Source organism: Rhinopithecus bieti, unplaced genomic scaffold, assembly GCF_001698545.2.
Source record: "Rhinopithecus bieti isolate Rb0 unplaced genomic scaffold, ASM169854v2 scaffold_9899, whole genome shotgun sequence".
Lineage (NCBI taxonomy): Eukaryota > Metazoa > Chordata > Mammalia > Primates > Cercopithecidae > Rhinopithecus > Rhinopithecus bieti.
This window is the reverse complement of record NW_016806979.1, coordinates 6,746,515-6,765,097: the sequence shown is the minus strand read 5'-3', so window position 1 is coordinate 6,765,097 and position 18,583 is coordinate 6,746,515. Positions and strand designations below refer to the sequence as shown.

General features: G+C 54.0%; 1 protein-coding gene across 15 annotated transcripts in view; it reads left to right on the top strand.

Annotated features, from left to right (window-relative positions):
- NIBAN3 (niban apoptosis regulator 3) overlaps positions 1-18,583 on the top strand; it is a 29,296-nt gene that overhangs the window by 5,001 nt on the left and 5,712 nt on the right. For 2 of the 15 annotated variants that reach the window (XM_017879500.1, XM_017879499.1), the window contains exons 2-14: positions 1,355-1,481; positions 4,764-4,894; positions 6,277-6,402; positions 7,619-7,733; positions 9,557-9,724; positions 11,423-11,538; positions 11,621-11,725; positions 11,900-12,062; positions 12,698-12,888; positions 14,365-14,523; positions 15,548-15,664; positions 15,763-15,870; positions 17,895-18,006. In XM_017879500.1, coding sequence (XP_017734989.1) covers positions 1,427-1,481; positions 4,764-4,894; positions 6,277-6,402; positions 7,619-7,733; positions 9,557-9,724; positions 11,423-11,538; positions 11,621-11,725; positions 11,900-12,062; positions 12,698-12,888; positions 14,365-14,523; positions 15,548-15,664; positions 15,763-15,870; positions 17,895-18,006 — 1,666 coding nt within the window. In that variant the 5' untranslated portion in view covers positions 1,355-1,426. Of the gene's footprint in view, positions 1-1,329; positions 1,482-4,763; positions 4,895-6,276; positions 6,403-7,618; positions 7,734-9,514; positions 9,725-11,422; positions 11,539-11,620; positions 12,063-12,697; positions 12,889-14,364; positions 14,524-15,547; positions 15,665-15,762; positions 15,871-17,894; positions 18,007-18,583 lie in introns of those variants that run through there. The other 13 variants (XM_017879493.1, XM_017879494.1, XM_017879490.1 and 10 more) reach the window with 10 other exon arrangements.

Genomic DNA, 18,583 nt, shown 5'->3' with positions numbered 1-18,583 from the left:
GGCGGGCACCTGTAGTCCCAGCTACTCAGGAGGCTGAGGCAGGAGAATGGCGTGAACCCGGGAGGCGGAGCTTGCAGTGAGCCGAGATCGTGCCACTGCACTCCAGCCTGGGCGACAGAGCAAGACTCTGTCTCAAAAAAAAAAAAAAAACACTTTAGGAGGTCAAAGTGGGCGGATCATGAGGTCAGGAGTTCGAGACCAGCCTGGCCAGCATAATGAAACCCCGTCTCTACTGAAAATACAAAAAATTAGCTGGGTGTGGTGGCGGGCGCCTGTAATCTCAGCTACTCGGGAGGCTGAAGCAGGAGAATCGCTTGAACTCAGGAGGTGGAGGTTGCAGTGAGTCAAGATCGCACCATTGCACTTGAGTCCGGGCGACGGTTCTAGACTCCATCTCAAAAAAAAAAAAAAAAAAAAGGACACCTTTAAGAGACACTTAAGTGAACTGTGCCAGGTGTGGTGACTCACACCTGTAATCCTAACATTTTGGGAGGCCAAGGCAGGTGGATCACTTGAGTCCAGAAATTTGAGACCAGCCTGGGCAACATAGGAAGACCCTGTGTCTACAAAAAATACAAAAATTAGCCAGGCATGGTGGTGGCGTGTGCCTGTGGGCCCAGCTACTCTGGAGGCTGAGGCGAGAGGGTCACCTGAGCACAGGAGTTCCAGGCTGCAGTGAGCCGTGATCGTGCCACTGCACTCCAGCCTGAGCGACAGAGCAAGACTCTGTCTCTAAAAAAAAAAAAGGAAAAAGAAATGGAGTCCAGGTGATGGACTGGTAGGAGGGACAGTGTTGGCCTGAGGAAGGAATCAAGGATGAAGCTTCAATGCCCCCCAAGTCTCTGCTCACCCCTGCCAGACCCCCCCATCCTCTAAGACCTTGACATCTGCCCCCTGCCCCAGCACTGACCCCAGAGACAGTCTGGGAGTGCCTGTCCAGCTCTGTCTCCTGGCCTGGGGACACCTAGGAGCTGGGCCAGGGCTGTATCCTCTCTGGGGTCCAGCCTCGCCAGGCACAGGGTAGGCACAGTGGTGGGGGTGTGTGTGCCACCAGGAACTAGATGTCCCATCCTTGCCCATCCCCCTGTTCCAGCCCCCAGCCCCTATACACGGTGACTGCTGGCCGGTCCTGCCAGATGTCTGCCCTGCCACCCTCCTCCGAGATGAGCTATGATTTTCTTTCTCCCACACCCCACAACCTACCCCCGGGGCTGTCCCCACAGCCTCTACAGAAACCACTGGCTCTGGGCAACATTGGCCCCAAGGGAGTGGGGAGGACGCAGGTGCAGCATGGGGTGGGGCCGGGGTGGGGCTTCTGAACCCACTGTGTCCAAACCTCTCACCCGCCACCCAGGTGCCCCTGAACCGAGGAACGCAGGCGGTGGTCGTAGGAAGGGGAAGGAGAGCCCCAGGAGACGGCAGCAGCATGGGCGGGCGACCCTCGAGCCCTCTGGACAAGCAGCAGCGGCAGCACCTAAGGGGTGAGCAGCCGGGATGGGGACGGGGTGGGAGTCGGGGTGAGTGGGGGCTCCAGCCATTGCATCCACATGCTCCATGCAGCAGATGGGGTTGGAGTTCAGACCTAGGACTGTCAAACACACAGGATGCCTTCTTAATGTAAATTTCTCACAGTGAATCTTTTGTTATTGTTGAGGCAGGATCTTGTCTGTTCCCCAAGCTGGAGTGCAGTGGTATGATCATGGCTCACTTCAACCTTGGCCTCCTGGGCTCAAGCGATTCTCCCGCCTCCACCTCCCAAGTAGCTGGGACCACAGGCGTGCACCACTATGCCCAGCTAATTATTTTATTTTTTTATTACTATTATTTTTTAATAGGGACAGGGTGTTCCTATGTTGCCCAGTTTGCTTTTGAACTTGTGGGCTTGAGTGAGCCTCTCCCTTCAGCCCGAATAGCTGGGACCCCAGGCGTGGCTAATTTTTTTATTTTTGTTTTCGTAGAAACAGGGTCTCACTATGTTGCCCAGGCTGGTCTTGAACTCCTGAGCTCAAGCGATCCTCCCACATCAACCTCCCAAAATGCTGGGATTACAGGCAAGAGCCACTGTGCCTGGCCTGCATCTTATTTTTAGTATAAGTATATCCCAAATTTTGCATAGTGCACACTTATACTGAAAACCGATCACCCCTTTATCTTTTTTTTTTTTTTTTTTTTTTTTTTTTTTGAGATGGAGTCTCCCTCTGTTGCCCAGGCTAGAGTGCAGTGGTGCAATCTTGGCTCACTGCAACCTCCACCTCCAGGATTCAAGTGATTCTCCTGCTTCAGCCTCCCAAGTAGCTGGTATTACAAGCATGTGCCACCACGCCTGACTAATTTTTGTATTTTTAGTAGAGATGGGGTTTCACTGTGTTGGCCAGGTTGGTCTCGAACTCCTGACCTCAGGTGATCTGCTCGCCTCAGGCTCCCAAAGTGCTGGGATTACAGGTGTGAGCCACTGTGCCCAGCCTGTGTCTTCTATTTTTATTTGGTAAATCTGGTGACCTGATTTAGGGCAGAGGTTCAGGTGGGAGGCATGGAGCCAAGTGGAGGGTGTCCCAGACCCAGCCAGGCCCTGAGGGATGTCTTCCTGAGTGGGCAGGGACCAGCAGGCCCCTCAGCAGGACCCTGGGGATGGAGGCTCAGTTCCCAATTTGAGACTAAGAGGGGCCAGTGCCAGATTCAGTGCCATTCAGGTCCCTCTGTCCTCATATGCGGGGTGACCACCTGTGCTGGGTGCTGGGGACATTGTCGGGTTGGTATTGTCCTTACCCTTGCAGGCTCATGGTCTAAACACCTTCCATTTCATGGCTCTGCTATGTGGGGCTTCTGTGCCCAAGGTGACTTCATGGCACAGAACAGCTGCTGGAGCTCCAACCATTGGGTCTACATTCTATGCAGCAGCTTGGAACAGTGTTTTTTTTGGTTTTGGGTCAAGTTGTGACCCAAAATTGTGTGGTGAGAATGATGGGAGAGAGCTCACATGTTCCTCGAGTATGGGGAAGAGCAGAGGTAGGTGACTGCCCGCTGAGGAGACAATGATCAAGCCGGGGCTGGAGGGATGTGATGGCGTTGGTAGGAAGGAGATACCAGAAGAGCATTTTGGACAGGAGAAACAGCATGTGCTAAGACCAGTGATGTATCTTGCAAAGAAACAATTCACATTCACACCCTGATCATTCCCTCATTTGCTGTGTGCCCTTTGGTAAGTGACTTCACCTCCCTGGGCTTCATTCTCTTATATGTGAAATGGAGATAGCAACAATACCTAGCTCATGGGGGCATTGTAAGGATTCAAAGAGTTACTCTATGTAGCACTGAGAATTTTTTTTTTTTTCCCTGATAGTGGCTTAAACAAGATAAGGATTTTTTTCCCCCTCAATCTGAGAGGTGTGGAGGCAGGCAGGCTAGTAAAAGACACCTGAAGTCCTTCCATCTCATGGCTCTGCCGTGTGTGGATTCCTGTGTCCGAGATAGCCTCATGACACAGAATGGCCGCTGGAGCTCCAGCCATTGGGTCCACATTCCGGGCAGCAAAATGGAAGTATGTTTTATGTACAGTCAAGTGTACATGCCTTATGGTAGTGCCCCATGTGACCACTTCCTAGATAGATCAGGATACAGGACACCTCCATCACTCACAGAAAGTTCCCTTGTGTGCTTTGGAGCTTTAAAAGCTTTTGAAAAGCTCCCTGGGTAAAGCATATGGGGACACTTTTGGGTGTGATGGATCCGCTCATTATCTTGATTGTGGTGAGGGTTTCACGGATGTGTGATTGTGTCAAAGCTCAGCAAACCATGTGCTTACATGGTACATGAGCTCTCAGTGAAGGTGTGGCTCAACCTGTATTCCCAGCACTTTGAGAATCCAAGGTGGGAGGATTGCTTGAGGCCAGGAGTTTGAGACCAGCCTGGATAACACAGCAAGACCCTGTCTCTACCAAAATTTTTTAAAAAATTAGCTGGGCGTGGTGGCACGTGCACAAGATCCCAGCTACTGGAGTAGGGCTGAGGTGGGAGGATCACTTGAGCCCAGGAGGTCAAGGCTGCAGTGAGCTGAGATTGCACCACTGTACTCCTGCCTGGGGGACAGAGACCCTTACTCCAAAAAAAAAAAAAAAAAAAAGGGGACAACACAAGCGAAGGAGCCGGGAGTTCAAGACCAGCCTGAGCAACATGGTGAAACCTCGTCTCTACTGAAAATAGAAAAATTAGTCAGATGTGGTGGTGGGCGCCTGTAGTCTCTGTAGTCCCAGCTACCTGGGAGACTGAGATGGGAGAATCACCTGAGCCCAGGAAGTGGAGGTTGCAGTGAGCTGTGATAGTGCCACTGCGCTCCAGCCTGACAACAGTGAGCCTGCATCAAAACAACAACAACGACAAAACCATCTCTACTAAAAATATAATAATTAGCCGGGCGAGGTGGCGGCGCCTGTAGTCCCAGCTACTCGGGAGGCTGAAGCAGGAGAATGGCGTGAACCTGGGAGGCGGAGCTTGCAGTGAGCCGAGATAGTGCCACTGCACTCCAGCCTGGCAACACAGCGAGACTCCGTCTCAAAAAATAAAAATAAAGAAGCTCCCTCATCCAGCCACATGGATGGAAAGAGGCACGGAGGGTGAAGGGCAAATGGAATTTGGTGGCAACTTGTCCGGCAGCTCAGGATGACTGTAGGAGCCCCCAGGTGGCTTCCCTGTCTGTTTTGCCCTCCCCAAGCAGGTCTCCTGGGCAGATTCAATTTGCTGAGTTCACTGTCTCCTTGTCCCTGCAGGTCAGGTGGACACCCTGATGAGGAACTTCCTGCCCTGCTACCGCGGGCAGCTGGCAGCGTCTATCCTGCGGCAGATCTCCCGAGAGCTGGGCCCTCAGGAGCCGGCTGGAAGCCAGTTGCTACGCAGCAAAGTGGGTGTTGTAGGGGCGGAGGACGTTTGAGTGTGGGGAGAGGGTCCTGGAGGAGCCCTCCCTAGGCCATGCTTCCAACCTCAGGCCTTTGCCATTGCCATAGGGTGACTTTAAATATTCATCGTTTGAATAAACATTCACTGAGAAGCCGGGCAAGGTGGCTCACATCTGTAATTTCAGCACTTTGGGAGGCCGAGGCAGGCGGATCCCCAGAGGTCAGGAGTTCAAGACTAGCCTGGCCAACATGGTGAAACTCCAAAACCCCATCTCTACTAAAAATACAAAATAAAAAAAAAATTAGCCAGACCCTGTGGTGCGCACCTGTAGTCCCAGCTACTCGGGAGGCTGAGGCAGGAGAATCGTTTGAACCTGGGAGGTGGAGGTTGCAGTGAGCCCAGATTGCACCACTTCACTCCAGCCTGGGTGACAGAGCTAGACTCTGTCAAAATACACACACACACACACACACACACACACACACAGAACCATTCACTGAGCATGTAATTCATGCCACATCATGGGCTGGGCATGAAGACACACAGCCCTTGTCCAGTGACAAGGACAGATCCTGCCGTAACCCCTGGGGTTCACAATCTGATAGGTGATAGAATATTCCAAACAAGTTAGCATATCATGATGTGGAATGGAGTAACTCTTTTTTTAGATTGAGTTTTGCTCTGTCTCCCAGGCTGGAGTGCAGTGGCGTGATCTTAGCTCACTGCCACCTCCACCTCCCAGGTTCAAGCGATTCTCATGTCTCAGCCTCCCGAGTAGCTGGGACCACAGGCGCCTGCCACCATGCCTGGGTAATTTTTGTATTTTTAGTAGAGATGGGGTTTCACCATGTTGACCAGGCTGGTCTCAAACTCCTGAACTCAAGTGATCTCCCCACCTCAGCCTCCCAAAGTGCTGGAATTACAAGCGTGAACCACCGCGCCTGGCCTCCAGATGTCTCTGGAGCCATGAAGTTGCGTGCCCCACACAACTCACTCAGTCTTCGCCCTCTTGGTAGACGGGTCTTTGACCGATGAGGAAACTGAGGCACAGAGAGGCCAAATGGCCTGCCCGAGGTCACACTGCAGAGGTGTGATCTGAACCTGGGATCCATGCTTATTACTAATGCTAGGTCCCATGCTCCAATCCGGCCTGTGATTTTTTGCCTTTCCGGAACGCCCCACCTCCCAGCTGTGCCCACCCAGGGTGGGGGGGCTCCAGGAGCTGTGGACACAGAGCCCCTTCCCGCCTGGGACTCTCCCTGTCCAGTCTGGGGCATTACGGGACCTGAGCATCATCCCAGGATACAGCGGGAGCTGTCTGGGTGGTCGTGCCACAGGGACATCAGCCCACAGCCCCCTGACACCCACTGGTCCCTCTTCCTGCAGAAGCTGCCCCGAGTCCGTGAGCACCGAGGACCCCTGACCCAGCTTCGGGGCCACCCACCCCGGTGGCAGCCGATCTTCTGTGTTCTGCGTGGGGACGGCCGCCTGGAGTGGTTCAGCCACAAGGAGGTGTGTGATTGGCACGTGGTCTTTCTGCTTCTGGGTCCTTCCTTCCCACTCCCACCAGCCTCCAGGTTTGTGGGGTCCATCTCTCAGCATAGCCCCACCTCTATCAGTCACCCAGGATGAATCTTGGGCCCCTATGTGTCTGGCCTGTTATAGGCAACCATCTCGTCCCATCCCCTGCTGTGCTGCGTAGGTAAACTGAGACCCAGGCCAGGGATAGGATCGTGGTCAGTATCAGAGCTGTGGTTCCAACCTCTTGGAGCCTTTGCAAGTCATGCCTCTGACCGCTCTGTTTTCTGGCTGGGGAGCTTGGAGCGATCACTACCTTTCTGAAACTGTTTTCACTTCTGTGAAATGGGATGATGATGTTTCACACCACGTAGGGCTTTGAGGGTTCAACAAGAAGGTCCTCAGACAGCACTTGGGACTGGCCCAGCACATGGGGAGTCAGTGGGTGCTGGGAGCTCAGGGACTGAGGGAGGAAGGGAGGGAAAAGGGAAAGGGGAAAGGGAAGGAGGGAGAGAGAGGGCAGGAACAGGAGGAAGGAAGGGAAGGAGGGAGGAAGGGAGGAAGTCATGGGGACAGAGGGAGGATGGATGGAGAGAGGAGGGAAAAAAAGGGAGGGAGAGCCAGGTCTGGTGGCTTATGCCTGTAATACCGGCCCTTTGGGAGGCTGAGGTGAGTGGATCCCTTCAGCCCAGGAGTTCAAGATCAGCCTGGCCAACATGGTGAAACTCCGTCTTTACTAAAAATACAAAACCTAGGTCCGGGCACCGGTGGCTCATGCCTGTAATCCCAAAACTTTGGGAGGCCGAGGTGGGGTGGATCACCTGAGGTCAGGAGTTCAAGACCAGCCTGGCCAACATGGCCAAACCCCGTCTCAATTAAAAATACAAAAATTAGCCTGGTGTGGTGACGGGTGCCTGTAATCCCAGCTACTCGGGAGGCTGAGGCAGGAGAATCGCTTGAACCCGGGAGGCGGAGGTTGCAGTGAGCTGAGATCATGCCACTGCACTCCAGCCTGGGCGGCAGAGTGAGACTCTATCTCAAAAACAAAAAAAAGACAGAGGGAGGAATGGAGGAAAGGAGAGGGAGGGAGGAGTGGGGAGGGGCAGAGAATTTTTCAGCTCATCTGAAATCTTCCCTTGATAGTACAGTTGGGACACAGAAGCCACCGTTCAGACCTGTCCCATGTTGATTCTCTGGGTGCCTTTTGTAGGAATATGAAAACGGGGGTCACCCCCTTGGCTCCACAGCCCTGACGGGATACACACTCCTGACTTCCCAGCGAGAATATCTCCGCCTTTTAGACGCTCTCTGCTCGGACTCCTTGGGTAAGAGTCCCGGGGTTCCCAGGAACAGGTTTCTCCACCCCAGGATCATTAACATGTGGGGCTAGATCATTCTCTGCGGTGGGGGCAACCCGTGTACAGCAGGGCGTTAAGCAGCATCCCCAGCTTCCACCCACTCCATGCCAGCAGCAGCCCCCACCCTGGGTGCGACAACCACCAACGTCTCCAGCATTGCCAAGTGTCTTCCGGGGGTCAGTGTTGCCCCGGGTGAGCATCCCCGCTTTGGAAAACAAACAAACAAACAAACACTCTTGCAAGGGTGAGAGGGAGAGTTAGGTCATGGGACCAGAATCAAAATAGCAAATGATAAAAACAGCCAAATCTGGGATAGGTGCAGTGTCTCATGCCTGTAGTCCCAGCTCCTCCTCCTCCTCCTCCTCCTCTTCTTCTTCTGCTTCTGCTTCTGCTTCTTCTTCTTCTCCTCCTTCCTCTTCCTCTTCTTCTGACAGACTCTTGCTCTGTTGCCCAGGCTGGAGTGCAGTGCCGTGATCTCTGCTCACTGCAACCCCCCCTCCTCAGGCTCAAGCGATTCTCCTGCCTCAGCCTCCTGAGTAGCTGAGACTATAGGCACGTGCCACCACACCCAGCTAATTCTTGTGTTTTAGTAGAGACAGGGTTTCACCACGTTGACCAGGTTGGTCTCGAACTCCCGACCTCAAGTGATCTGCCTGCCTCGGGCTCCCAAAGTGCTGAGATTACAGGCAGGAGCTACCGCACCCGGCCTGGATTGTTGGGTTTTATCACAGTCTGTGTATATCATCCTGGAAAGTGGAAGAGACTTAGGAGAGCCCTAAAGTATTTCTTTTCATATATAGTTATATATATATATATATATAATATATAGTATTATATATATTGTTTTTTTTTTTTTTTTTTTTTTTGAGACGCGAGTCTGGACTCGTCGCCCAGGCTGGCAGTGGCAGGGCCGATCTTCAGCTCCACTGGCAGAGCTCCACCCTCACCGGGTTTTAACGCCATTACTCCTGCCTCAGCCTCCCGTATTTATGTGTTTTTAATAAAAAAATACCTGTGCAAGGCCTGCAGGCTGGTTTGGAACTCTTGGGCCCAAGGGATCCTCCCACTTTGGCCTCCCAAGGTGCTGGGATTACAGGCATGAGCCACCGCAGCTGGCCCCCAAATAAATTAACCAAAGCTGAATTCACTTATTTTGTCTCGTCAAGAATTCTAGGTCATCAGTATCACTGTTAACCCCATTTGGGCAGGAAAATCACAGCTCATAGAAATGTGTGCCCTAGTCGTAGAGCTAGAAAGTAGCTTGGCCAGGCTGGGCACAGTGGCTCAAACCTGTAATCCCAGCACTTTGGGAGGCTGAGGCGGGCAGATCACTTGAGCTCAGGAGTTCAAGACTAGTCTGGGTGACATGGTGAGACCCTGTCCCTTTTGTTAAAAAAAGAAAGAAAGAAAATGAAAGTGGTTTGGTCACGTTGGAACCCGGGCCTGATTGACTCCAAAACCCCACTTAAAGCCAGGCTCAGATAACATCCCAGCTTGGATGGATTGGTGGTGGCTGCCAGGAGGACTGTATTAAGAATGCTGAGGCTGGAAAACAATGCTGGGATGGATTGGTGATGTCTGCCTTGGGCATGCAATGGAAGAAGGTGACCCTGCCTTCCCCAAAACTGTGCCCCGCCCAGTGCTGTTGGAATAAGGATGGGAGCAAGTATCATGGTGTGGCTCCTATTTATCAAGCAACTGCCCATGCCAGGGACTGCTGTATGCATTTCAGGGGTATTTTCTCCTAGTGAATGAACATCTAGAAGATGCGACCTCCCATTTGTTTTCAGAAGACCATACTCAGGAAGAGCCTGACTCCCTCTTGGAAGTGCCTGTGAGCTTCCCGCTGTTCCTGCAGCACCCCTTCCGCCGGCACCTCTGCTTCTCTGCAGCCACCAGGGAGGCACAGCATGCCTGGAGGCTGGCCCTGCAGGGTGGCATCCGGCTTCGGGGCACAGGTGGGTCTCAGGACGGGTCAGACATTTGTGAGGCTAATGGTCTGGGGTCAGACAGCTCAGCCTCTGTTGGCTTGGGACCTCTTCAGGCCTCACTTTCCTTACCCAGAAAATGGATTGTTAGGCCAGGTGTGATGGTTCATGCCTGTAATTCTAGCACTTTGGGAGGCCGAGGCAGGCAGATCACCCGATGTCAGGAGTTCTAGACAAGCCTGGACAACATGGCGAAATCCTGTCTCTACTAAAAATACAAAAATTAGCTGGGCATGGTGGAAGGAACCTATAATCCCAGCCACCTGGGAGGCTGAGGCAGGAGAATCACCGGAACCTGGGAGGTGGAGGCTGCAGTGAGCCAAGATCGCGCCACTGCACTCCAGGCTGGGCGACAAGAGCAAAACTCCATCTCACACACACACACACACACACACACACACACACACACACACACAGAAAGAAAAGAAAATGGGTTGTTGGGGGAGCCGGAAGGAACTCCAGGCAGTTGTGAGTGACTAGGGCTGTAACAGAGACACACAGGGTTCTATAGGAGCTCAGCCTGAGGGATGGGGGTTAGAGCAGGCTTCCCAGATGAGGGGAAGCTGGGGTCTATAAAAGATGAGGGGCCAGCCGCCGGGCACAGTGGCTCATGCCTGTAATCCCACCACTTTGGGAGGCTGAGGCAGGAGTATCACAAGGTCAAGAGATAGAGACCATCCTGGCTAACATGGTGAAACTCCATCTCTACTAAAAATGCAAAAAATTAGCCAGGCATGCTGGTGGGTGCCTGTAGTCCCAGCTACTCGGGAGGCTGAGGCAGGAGAATGGCGTGAACCCAGGAGGCGAAGAGCTTGTAGTGAGCCGAGATTGGGCCACTGCACTCCAGCCTGGGTGACACAGCGAGACTCTGTCTCAAAAAAAAAAAAAAAAAAAAAAAGATGAGGGGCCAGCCAGGTGAAGAAGTGGAATAGGTCAGGCATAGTGGCTCACGCCTGTAATCCCAACTTCCAACTTGACACCAAGAGTTCAAGACCAGCCTAGGCAACATGGCAAAACTCCATCTCTACAAAAAATACAAAAATTATCTGGGCGTGGTGGCATGCACTTGTGGTCTCAGCTACTCAGGAGGCTGAGATGAGAGGATCACTTGAGCCTAGGACTTGGAGGCTGCAGTGAGCTATGATCATGCTACCGCACTTCAGCCTGAGCAACAGAGAGACCCCCCATTTGAGAGAGAAAGAGAAGAAAAGAAAAGAAAGAAAAAGAACTGAAGGAAGGAAAAAGCAAAGAAAGAGAAGGAAAAGAAAGAGAGAAAGAGAGAGAGAGGAAGGAAGGGAGGGAGGAAGGGAAAGAGAAAGAAAAAGTAGGGGAGCAGCAGGACTGACACACACAGTTGGGCAGGTTGTTGACTTCACAAACGATGCAACTAGCGGAGCAGCTAGTGGCTGCAGTATGTATGGCCTGAACTGCAGGTCACAGGACTGTGGCTGCCAGTAGAGGATTCCTTCTAAGTTGAACAAAGTTGGCGGTCCTGGGGGAATGTGTTCCCTGTGGACGGCACTGCCTATGCAAAGTTCCAGAGATGGGTAAGACTTAGGTGTTGGGGACCTGGCCAGGCGGAGGGCTTCCTCCCCGGGCCATGGGGAGCCAGGCAGGGGAGCCAGGCAGGGGGGCTACCAGCAGGCACTGAGGAGCAGCCCCTTTCAGTCCTGCAGCGAAGCCAGGCCCCTGCTGCCCGGGCCTTCCTGGACGCCGTCCGACTCTACCGGCAGCACCAAGGCCACTTTGGCGACGACGACGTGACCCTAGGCTCAGACGCCGAGGTTAGTGCCCCACGAGGCCGCACCCGGGACCCCCAGGCCCCCTCCCGGCCTAACGCGGCGCCCATGGCCCCCTCTCCCGCAGGTGCTGACCGCGGTGCTGATGCGGGAGCAACTTCCCGCGCTGCGAGCCCAGACCCTTCCTGGCCTGCGGGGGTCAGGCCGCGCCCGCGCCTGGGCCTGGACCGAGGTTTGCACTGCGTCCGGACCTGGGACAGGGGGCGGGATCCGGGCGCTCGGGTTCCCCTCCCACGACTGTCGCCTAAACTCGCTCCCGGTCTCTCTGACCCCCATCCCTGCCCCGTGTCTTGGCTCTGTCCCGCACTCCTGTCCTGCGTGGGGTCCCTTCGACCGGTCTGGGCAGCTTCTAGACGCCGTTCACGCAGCTGTCCTGGCCGGGGCCTCTGCCGGGCTCTGCGCCTTCCAGCCCGAAAAGGACGAGCTGCTTGCATCCCTGGAGAAGACGATCCGCCCGGACGTGGACCAGCTACTGAGGCAGCGGGCGCGTGTGGCGGGGCGACTGCGGAGTGAGACTCGGGGGCGGGACCTGGGCTGGGAGGGGCGAGGCAATGCTGGGGGAAAAAAGGGCGTGATCTAAGCGAATAATGGGCTAGGCCTTGTGTGAAATAAGGGGCGTGGTCAGAGAGGAGCGGGGCCAAGCATAGGATGTGGAAGGGAAAGGGTGGGGAAGGGGCGGGACCTAGGCGAGACAGTGGGCGTCGTCTTGTGGGCGAGGCGCTGGGGGCGGGGCCTAGAGTCTGTCCCGAGGACACCAGGTCCTGATGGGGCTGCGTGGATACAAAATGGGAGGGGCCTCAGCGGGGGATAGGCGTGGCCTTGAGGCTGAGGCTGCAGGAATTGAGGACCTAAGCCGGGCCAAAGCGAGTGGGCTGGCCTGGGAAGTAGAACAGCGGAGGAGGGGCAGGGGTAAAGGCTGATACATGGGCAGGGTGGGCCAAGGTGGCCCCTACAAAGACCTAGGTGGGAATCCTGACTCGGCCCGCCTCTCCAAGGCTGTTTTCTCATCATCACAATGGGTAGAAGAGGGCGCCCAGCGTCCCTGCTCGAGTCCCCCTCGCCCTGCTGAACTAGGGCCCCTGCACATCCCCATCTGTGAGGCACCTTGCAGAGGGGACTCCAGACCACTGTCTTCCACTCCCAGCGGATATCAGGGGACCGCTAGAGTCGTGCCTGCACCGGGAGGTGGACCCGCAGCTGCCCCGGGTCGTGCAGACCCTGCTGCGCACCATGGAAGCCTCGCTCGAGGCGGTGCGGACCCTCCTGGCTCAAGGCATGGACCGACTGTCCCGCCGCCTGCGCCAGAGCCCCTCGGGCACGCAGCTGCGCAGGGAGGTGAGCTCCCGTGGGTAGGGGTTCAGTGAGCCAGAGGGTGATGTGTTAACTTGAGTCTTTCCTGTTGAAAATCTTCTCTGAATTTGTTCTAGGCTGCTTTTTACTTATTGTGGACCCATCACCATGCTATGGTCACTGGAGCACAGTTGTTGTTTGTTTTTTGTTTTTGAGGCAGAGTGTCGCTCTATCACCTTGGCTGGAGTGCAGTGGCACAATCTTAGCTCACTGCAGCCTTGACCTCCCGGGCTTAATCGATTCTCTTACCTTAGCCTCCCAAGTAGCTGGAAATACAGGTGCACGCCACCATGCCCAGCTAATTTTTAAATTTTTTTGTAGAGATGGGGGTCTTGCTTTGTTGCCCAGGCTGGGCTCAAACTCCTGAGCTCAAGCGATCTGCCTATCTTGGCCTCCCAAAGTGCTGGGATTAAGGCGTGAGCCACAGCACTGGCCATGGAGCACAGTTTAAAACGTGAGGCGAAAGGAGTTGGATGAGAAAAGTGGCAATTTAACAAAATCAGTCTGAGGTCATCCCCCCAACCTCCTCCCATTCCCCTGCAGGGCAACAACCCAGAGAATTCTGTTCAAGGCAGGTCACCTCAGTGCATCTGATATACATGTAGCACCTAAAATACATACATACATACAGTAGCACCTACTATGTGCCAGGCAACCTTCAACTCATTCTTAAGCCTCCATTTCCTAATCACCTTCTCCAGGAACTGTCCCTGGTCCCCTCTATGTCTTATAGTAGCCTGTGCTTCTCTTATCACAGCCTCACGTTCATACCACTGTGGGTGATTTCTATACTCTGTCTCCCCTAATTTGTAAGCAGAGACTGGGTTAGAGTATTTCATATCTGCAGTCCCAGGGCCCAGCACAGAGAGAACATGAGGTGGTATTCATAGATCCAGGGCCAGGAAATGTACTCATTTTCTCTCAATTGTGCCAGCATCGCTTGTTATAGTTTTTTTAGGTTTTATCATTTTATGTCCATGACACCATGCCTCACTGCAACTTATTTTACTTTATTTTGTTTTATTTTATTTTAGAGACAGAGTCTCATTCTGTCACCCAGGCTGAAGTGCAATGGTGTGATCTTGGCTCACTGCAACCTCCCGGGTTCAAGCGATTCTCATGCCTCAGCCTCCTGAGTAGCTGGGAGTACAGGTGTACGCCACCACACCTGGCTAATTTTTGTATTTTCAGTAGAGACGGGGTTTCACCATGTTGGCCAGGCTGGTATCGAACTCCTGACCTCAAGTGATCCACCTGCCTCGGCCTCCCAAAGTGATGGGATTACAGGTGTGAGCCACCATGCTCAGCCCACCGCTACTTTATTATGAGTTTCTTTGGTGACAACTGAGGCGGAATGTGTTTTCATTTGTATTTCTCCTTTGGTGAATCGGCTATGGGGTCCTTGGCCCTTTGCAATCAGCTGATGGCATTTTCCTCCCAAAACTGCTTCCGGGAGCACAGGTTTACTCATTTGGAGAGATGCCATGGGACTTGGCACTGATGCAGACATGCTACCGTGAGGCTGAACGGAGCCACGGGCGCTTGGGGCAGCTGGCAGCACCGTTTGGCTTTCTGGGGATGCAGAGCCTCGTGTTTGGGGCCCAAGATCTTGCACAGCAGGTAAGGGTGAGCAGGAGGCTGGGAGGAAGCCAGGCTGTGAAGACAGCCTCCACTGAAACCCTGCTAAATGTGTCCTGGAGAGACCACAGTGATTGAGGCAACTCGGTGGGGCTGCCAGTCTCATGGGGACATGAGCCCGTGACCAGGCAGCAGCCACATGTGGTGGACAGAGCTGGGGCGGGATGTACAGGGAGAGCCAAGGACGTTCCTGATCCATCTCTGGGGTTGACAGGACTTTCAGGAGGAAGGGACTTCCAACATGGGGCAGCAGTGGGAGGAATGGGGCTGCCACCAGTCCCAAGTGAATAGTATTGAGAGCACTTGTCTGCATTTGGGGAACGTGGAGCAATTTTTCAGAAATGGGGAAGATAGGCCGATGAGATGGATGGGCAGATGGCACAGTGCCTTGAGTGTGGGGCTAAGGGGTGAACTCTTTCCTGAGGGCAATGGGGAGCCAGAGCAGGTATATGAGCAGGGGGAGGGCATGGCTGGATTTAAGGTTTAGGAAGCTCTGCCTGCTGTAGGGAGCACAGGCTGTTGGGGGGCAGGAATAGAGGAGGCAGGGGGGAGGCCTGCACCAGGATGGGAGATGTCAGTGGGGAGAAGCAAGAAATGTTTTGAAGTCTGAGGTGGGACCTGCTATTGGACATGGTGACAGAAGAAGATAGAGAGTGAGATGATCTAGTACCACCTGGCACAGTTGCTCAGTTTGTGCACTGCACAAAAGTGCTCAACAGAGGAGGCTGAACTCTGGCTGGCTCTCTGGTCTCTATTCTAGGCACCCTGGCACCATCCCCCAGAGGGAAGGGGCTTTCCGCTAGTTTGCACATAGTACCCCACAGACTAGACAATCCCCAGGTTCTGAGAGGAGGGGAAAGGTGTTTCCTGGGACAAAGAGGAGGAGGTTGGGCAGAGGTGGCTGGTTGGGGCAGGCTGGATCCTGAGAAGGGGTCAGCTGGGCTGGAGTAGGGCCCAGGAGGCTGGAGCACAGATTCTGGGGTCATCACGACATCTCCTCCTATAGCTCATGGCTGACGCTGTGGCCACCTTCCTGCAGCTGGCTGACCAGTGTCTGACCATGGCCCTCAATTGTGACCAGGCTGCCCAGAGGCTGGAGAGAGTCAGGGGGCGCGTGCTGAAGGTGTGGTCTGTGGGTACGGGATGGCACAGGGTGGCAGTGGGCCTGGGTGCTCAGATGGTCGAACACTGAACAGAGGCGCCGCTGGGTATGTTGTGCAGAAATTCAAATCCGACGGCGGGTTGGCGCAGAGGAGGTTCATCCGAGGCTGGGGTCTCTGCATCTTTTTACCTTTTGTGCTCAGCCAACTCGAGCCAAGCTGCAAAAAGGTGAGTTAATGGGAAGCATGCAGGAGGGTCTGACAGCATCACCATGCATCCACGTAAAGTGGGCAAGAATTCTCTTTGAGGCCGGGCGCGGTGGCTCACGCCTGTAATCCCATCACTTTGGGAGGCCAAGGAGGGTGGATCACAAGGTCAGGAGTTCGATACCAGCCTGGCCAACATAGTGAAACCCCGTCTCTACTAAAAATACAAAAAATTAGCCAGGCGTGATGGCGGGCACCTGTAATTCCAGCTATTCAGAAGGCTGAGGCAGGAAAATCACTTGAACCCGGGACGGAGAGGTTGCAATGCACCAAGATCGTGCCATTGCACTCCAACCTGGGCGACAGAGTGAAACCCTGTGTCAAAAAAAAAAAAAAAAAAGAATGCTCTTTGATCATTAGAGACCATTTGACCAGGTGCCGTGGCTCACGCCTTAATCCCAGCACTCTGGAAGGCCAAAGTGGGGGGATTGCTTGAGGCCAGGAGATCAGTCTGGACAACACAGTGAAACTCCATCTCTATAAAAATACAGAAGTTAGCCAGGTATGGTGGCGTGTGCTTGTGATCCCAATTACTCCGGAGGCCAAGAGGTGGGAGGATCAATTGAGCCTAGGAAGTTGAGGCTGCAGTGAGCTAGGATCGCACCACTGCACTCCAGCCCAGGCAACAGAGCAAGGGCCTGTCTCAAAAAAAGGGACTTCCACACCCTGAGCCCTGGAGCTGGGTCAGGTGGCTTTTCTGGGCTGCCACAGTGCCCTCTGCTTCACCTATGACGAGGCTCATTACCCTATGTCTGCCACGGAAGAGCTGGGATAGGTCCCACACATCTCATATCACCAGGTGACATGGGCATCAGTGGAGGGAGGAGGCAGATGGAGAGTGTGGATAAGGGTTGGGTAGGGAGTTACCAGAGGGTTAGGAAGGATCTCCCTGTGAAATGAAGGCACGGGCCATGTCCCGGGAAGGGCATTCCAGGCAGAGGGCACAGCATGTGCAAAGGCCCTGAGGCCTGACCGTGCCTGGTGTATTGGAGGAACAGTGACAAGGTGGGTGTGGCTGAAGCTCAGTGAGTGGGAGAGTGGGAAGGAGGTCAGGGGGAGTCCTAGGTGCCTGGGCACACAGGGCTCATGGGCACCAGGTGGGTGTCTGATATGGGTACAAACAGAATCCTCTAGAGGAAGTGGCTGGGAGTTGAGGAAGTCCCAGCTGAGACACTCATACTATTCCCTGTGAGGTGTGATTTGCTGTGCCTAATTAATCCCATGAATCCTTTCCACAATGCTAGAGAATATGGGCCACTGAGTCCATTTTAACAATAAGGAAACTGAGGCCAGGCGTGGTGGCACATGCCTGTAATACCAGCACTTTGGGATAGTGAGACCCCATCTCTACAAAAAATGCAAGAATTCGCCGGGTGTGGTGGTGCATGCCTATAGTCCCAGCTACTTTGGAGGCTGAGGTGGGAGGATTGCTTGAGCCTGGGAGGTCAAGGCTGCAGTGAGCTATGACTGGGCCACTGCACTCCAGCCTGGGTGACAGAGCAAGACTAATCATTTCATTTCATTTCATTTCATTTCGACAGAGTCTTGCTCTGTCATCCCAGCTGGAGTGCAGTGGTGTGATCTTGGCTCACTGCAACCTCTGCCTCCCAGGTTCAAGCGATTCTCTGGTCTCAGCCTCCCAAGTAGCTGAGATTACAGGCACCCGCCACCATGCCTAGTTAATTTTTGTATTTTTAGTAGAGGCGGGGTTTCACCATGTTGGTCAGACTGGTCTTGAACTCCCGACCTCGTGATCTGCCCGCCTCAGCCAACCAAAGTGCTGGGATTACAGGCGTGAGCAACTGCGCCCAGCCTGTTTATTTTTAAAATAAAAAAAATTAAAAAATAAAGATAGGGAAACTGAGGCCCAACCCCTGCGCCCAACCCCACAGCTAATCAGGCCCAGGGCTAGGGCAGAAGCCTGTGTTGTAGGCTTCTAGAGGGGCCCCCCTCTCCAGCCGAGCCCCTAACCCAACATGGTTCCAGGAGCTGCCTGAGTTTGAGGGGGATGTCCTTGCCATGGGCAGCCAGGCTCTGACCACTGAGGGCATCTATGAGGACGTCATCCGGGGCTGCTTGCTGCAGAGGATTGACCGAGGTGAGTCCTGCCCTGCCATGGCTCAGAGGAGTCTGGCATCCCCTGGCTGTATGTACTGAGCCCCACCAGGGCCCCATCAACTCTCACTTCCTGTGACTACTTGCCATTTGACCTTAAGTCAGGACTTGGCCAGAGGGGGTCCAGGGTAGAGGAGCTCAGAAGGCCAGGGATGGATACTCTCTGAAGGAAGGGCCATTGGATTGGGGCTGTGAGGGATGTATAGGAGTTCTCAGGATGAGAAGAAGGAGGCAGAGTTCAAAAACAACCAATAGAGGCTGCATGTGGTGGCTCACACCTGTAATCCCAGCACTTTGGGAGGCTGAGGTGGGCACAGCACTTGAGGTCAGGAGTTTGAGACCAGCCTGCCCAATATGGTGAAACCCCGTCTCTACTAAGAATATAAAAAAATAGCCGGGCATGATGGCACACACTTGTAGTCCCAGTTGCTCGGGAGGCTAAGGCAAGAGAATCGCTTGAACCCAGGAGGTGGAGGTTGCAATGAGCCAAGATTGTGCCACTGCACTGCAGCCTGGCGACACAGCGAGACTATGTCTTTTTTTTTTTTTTTTTTTTTTTT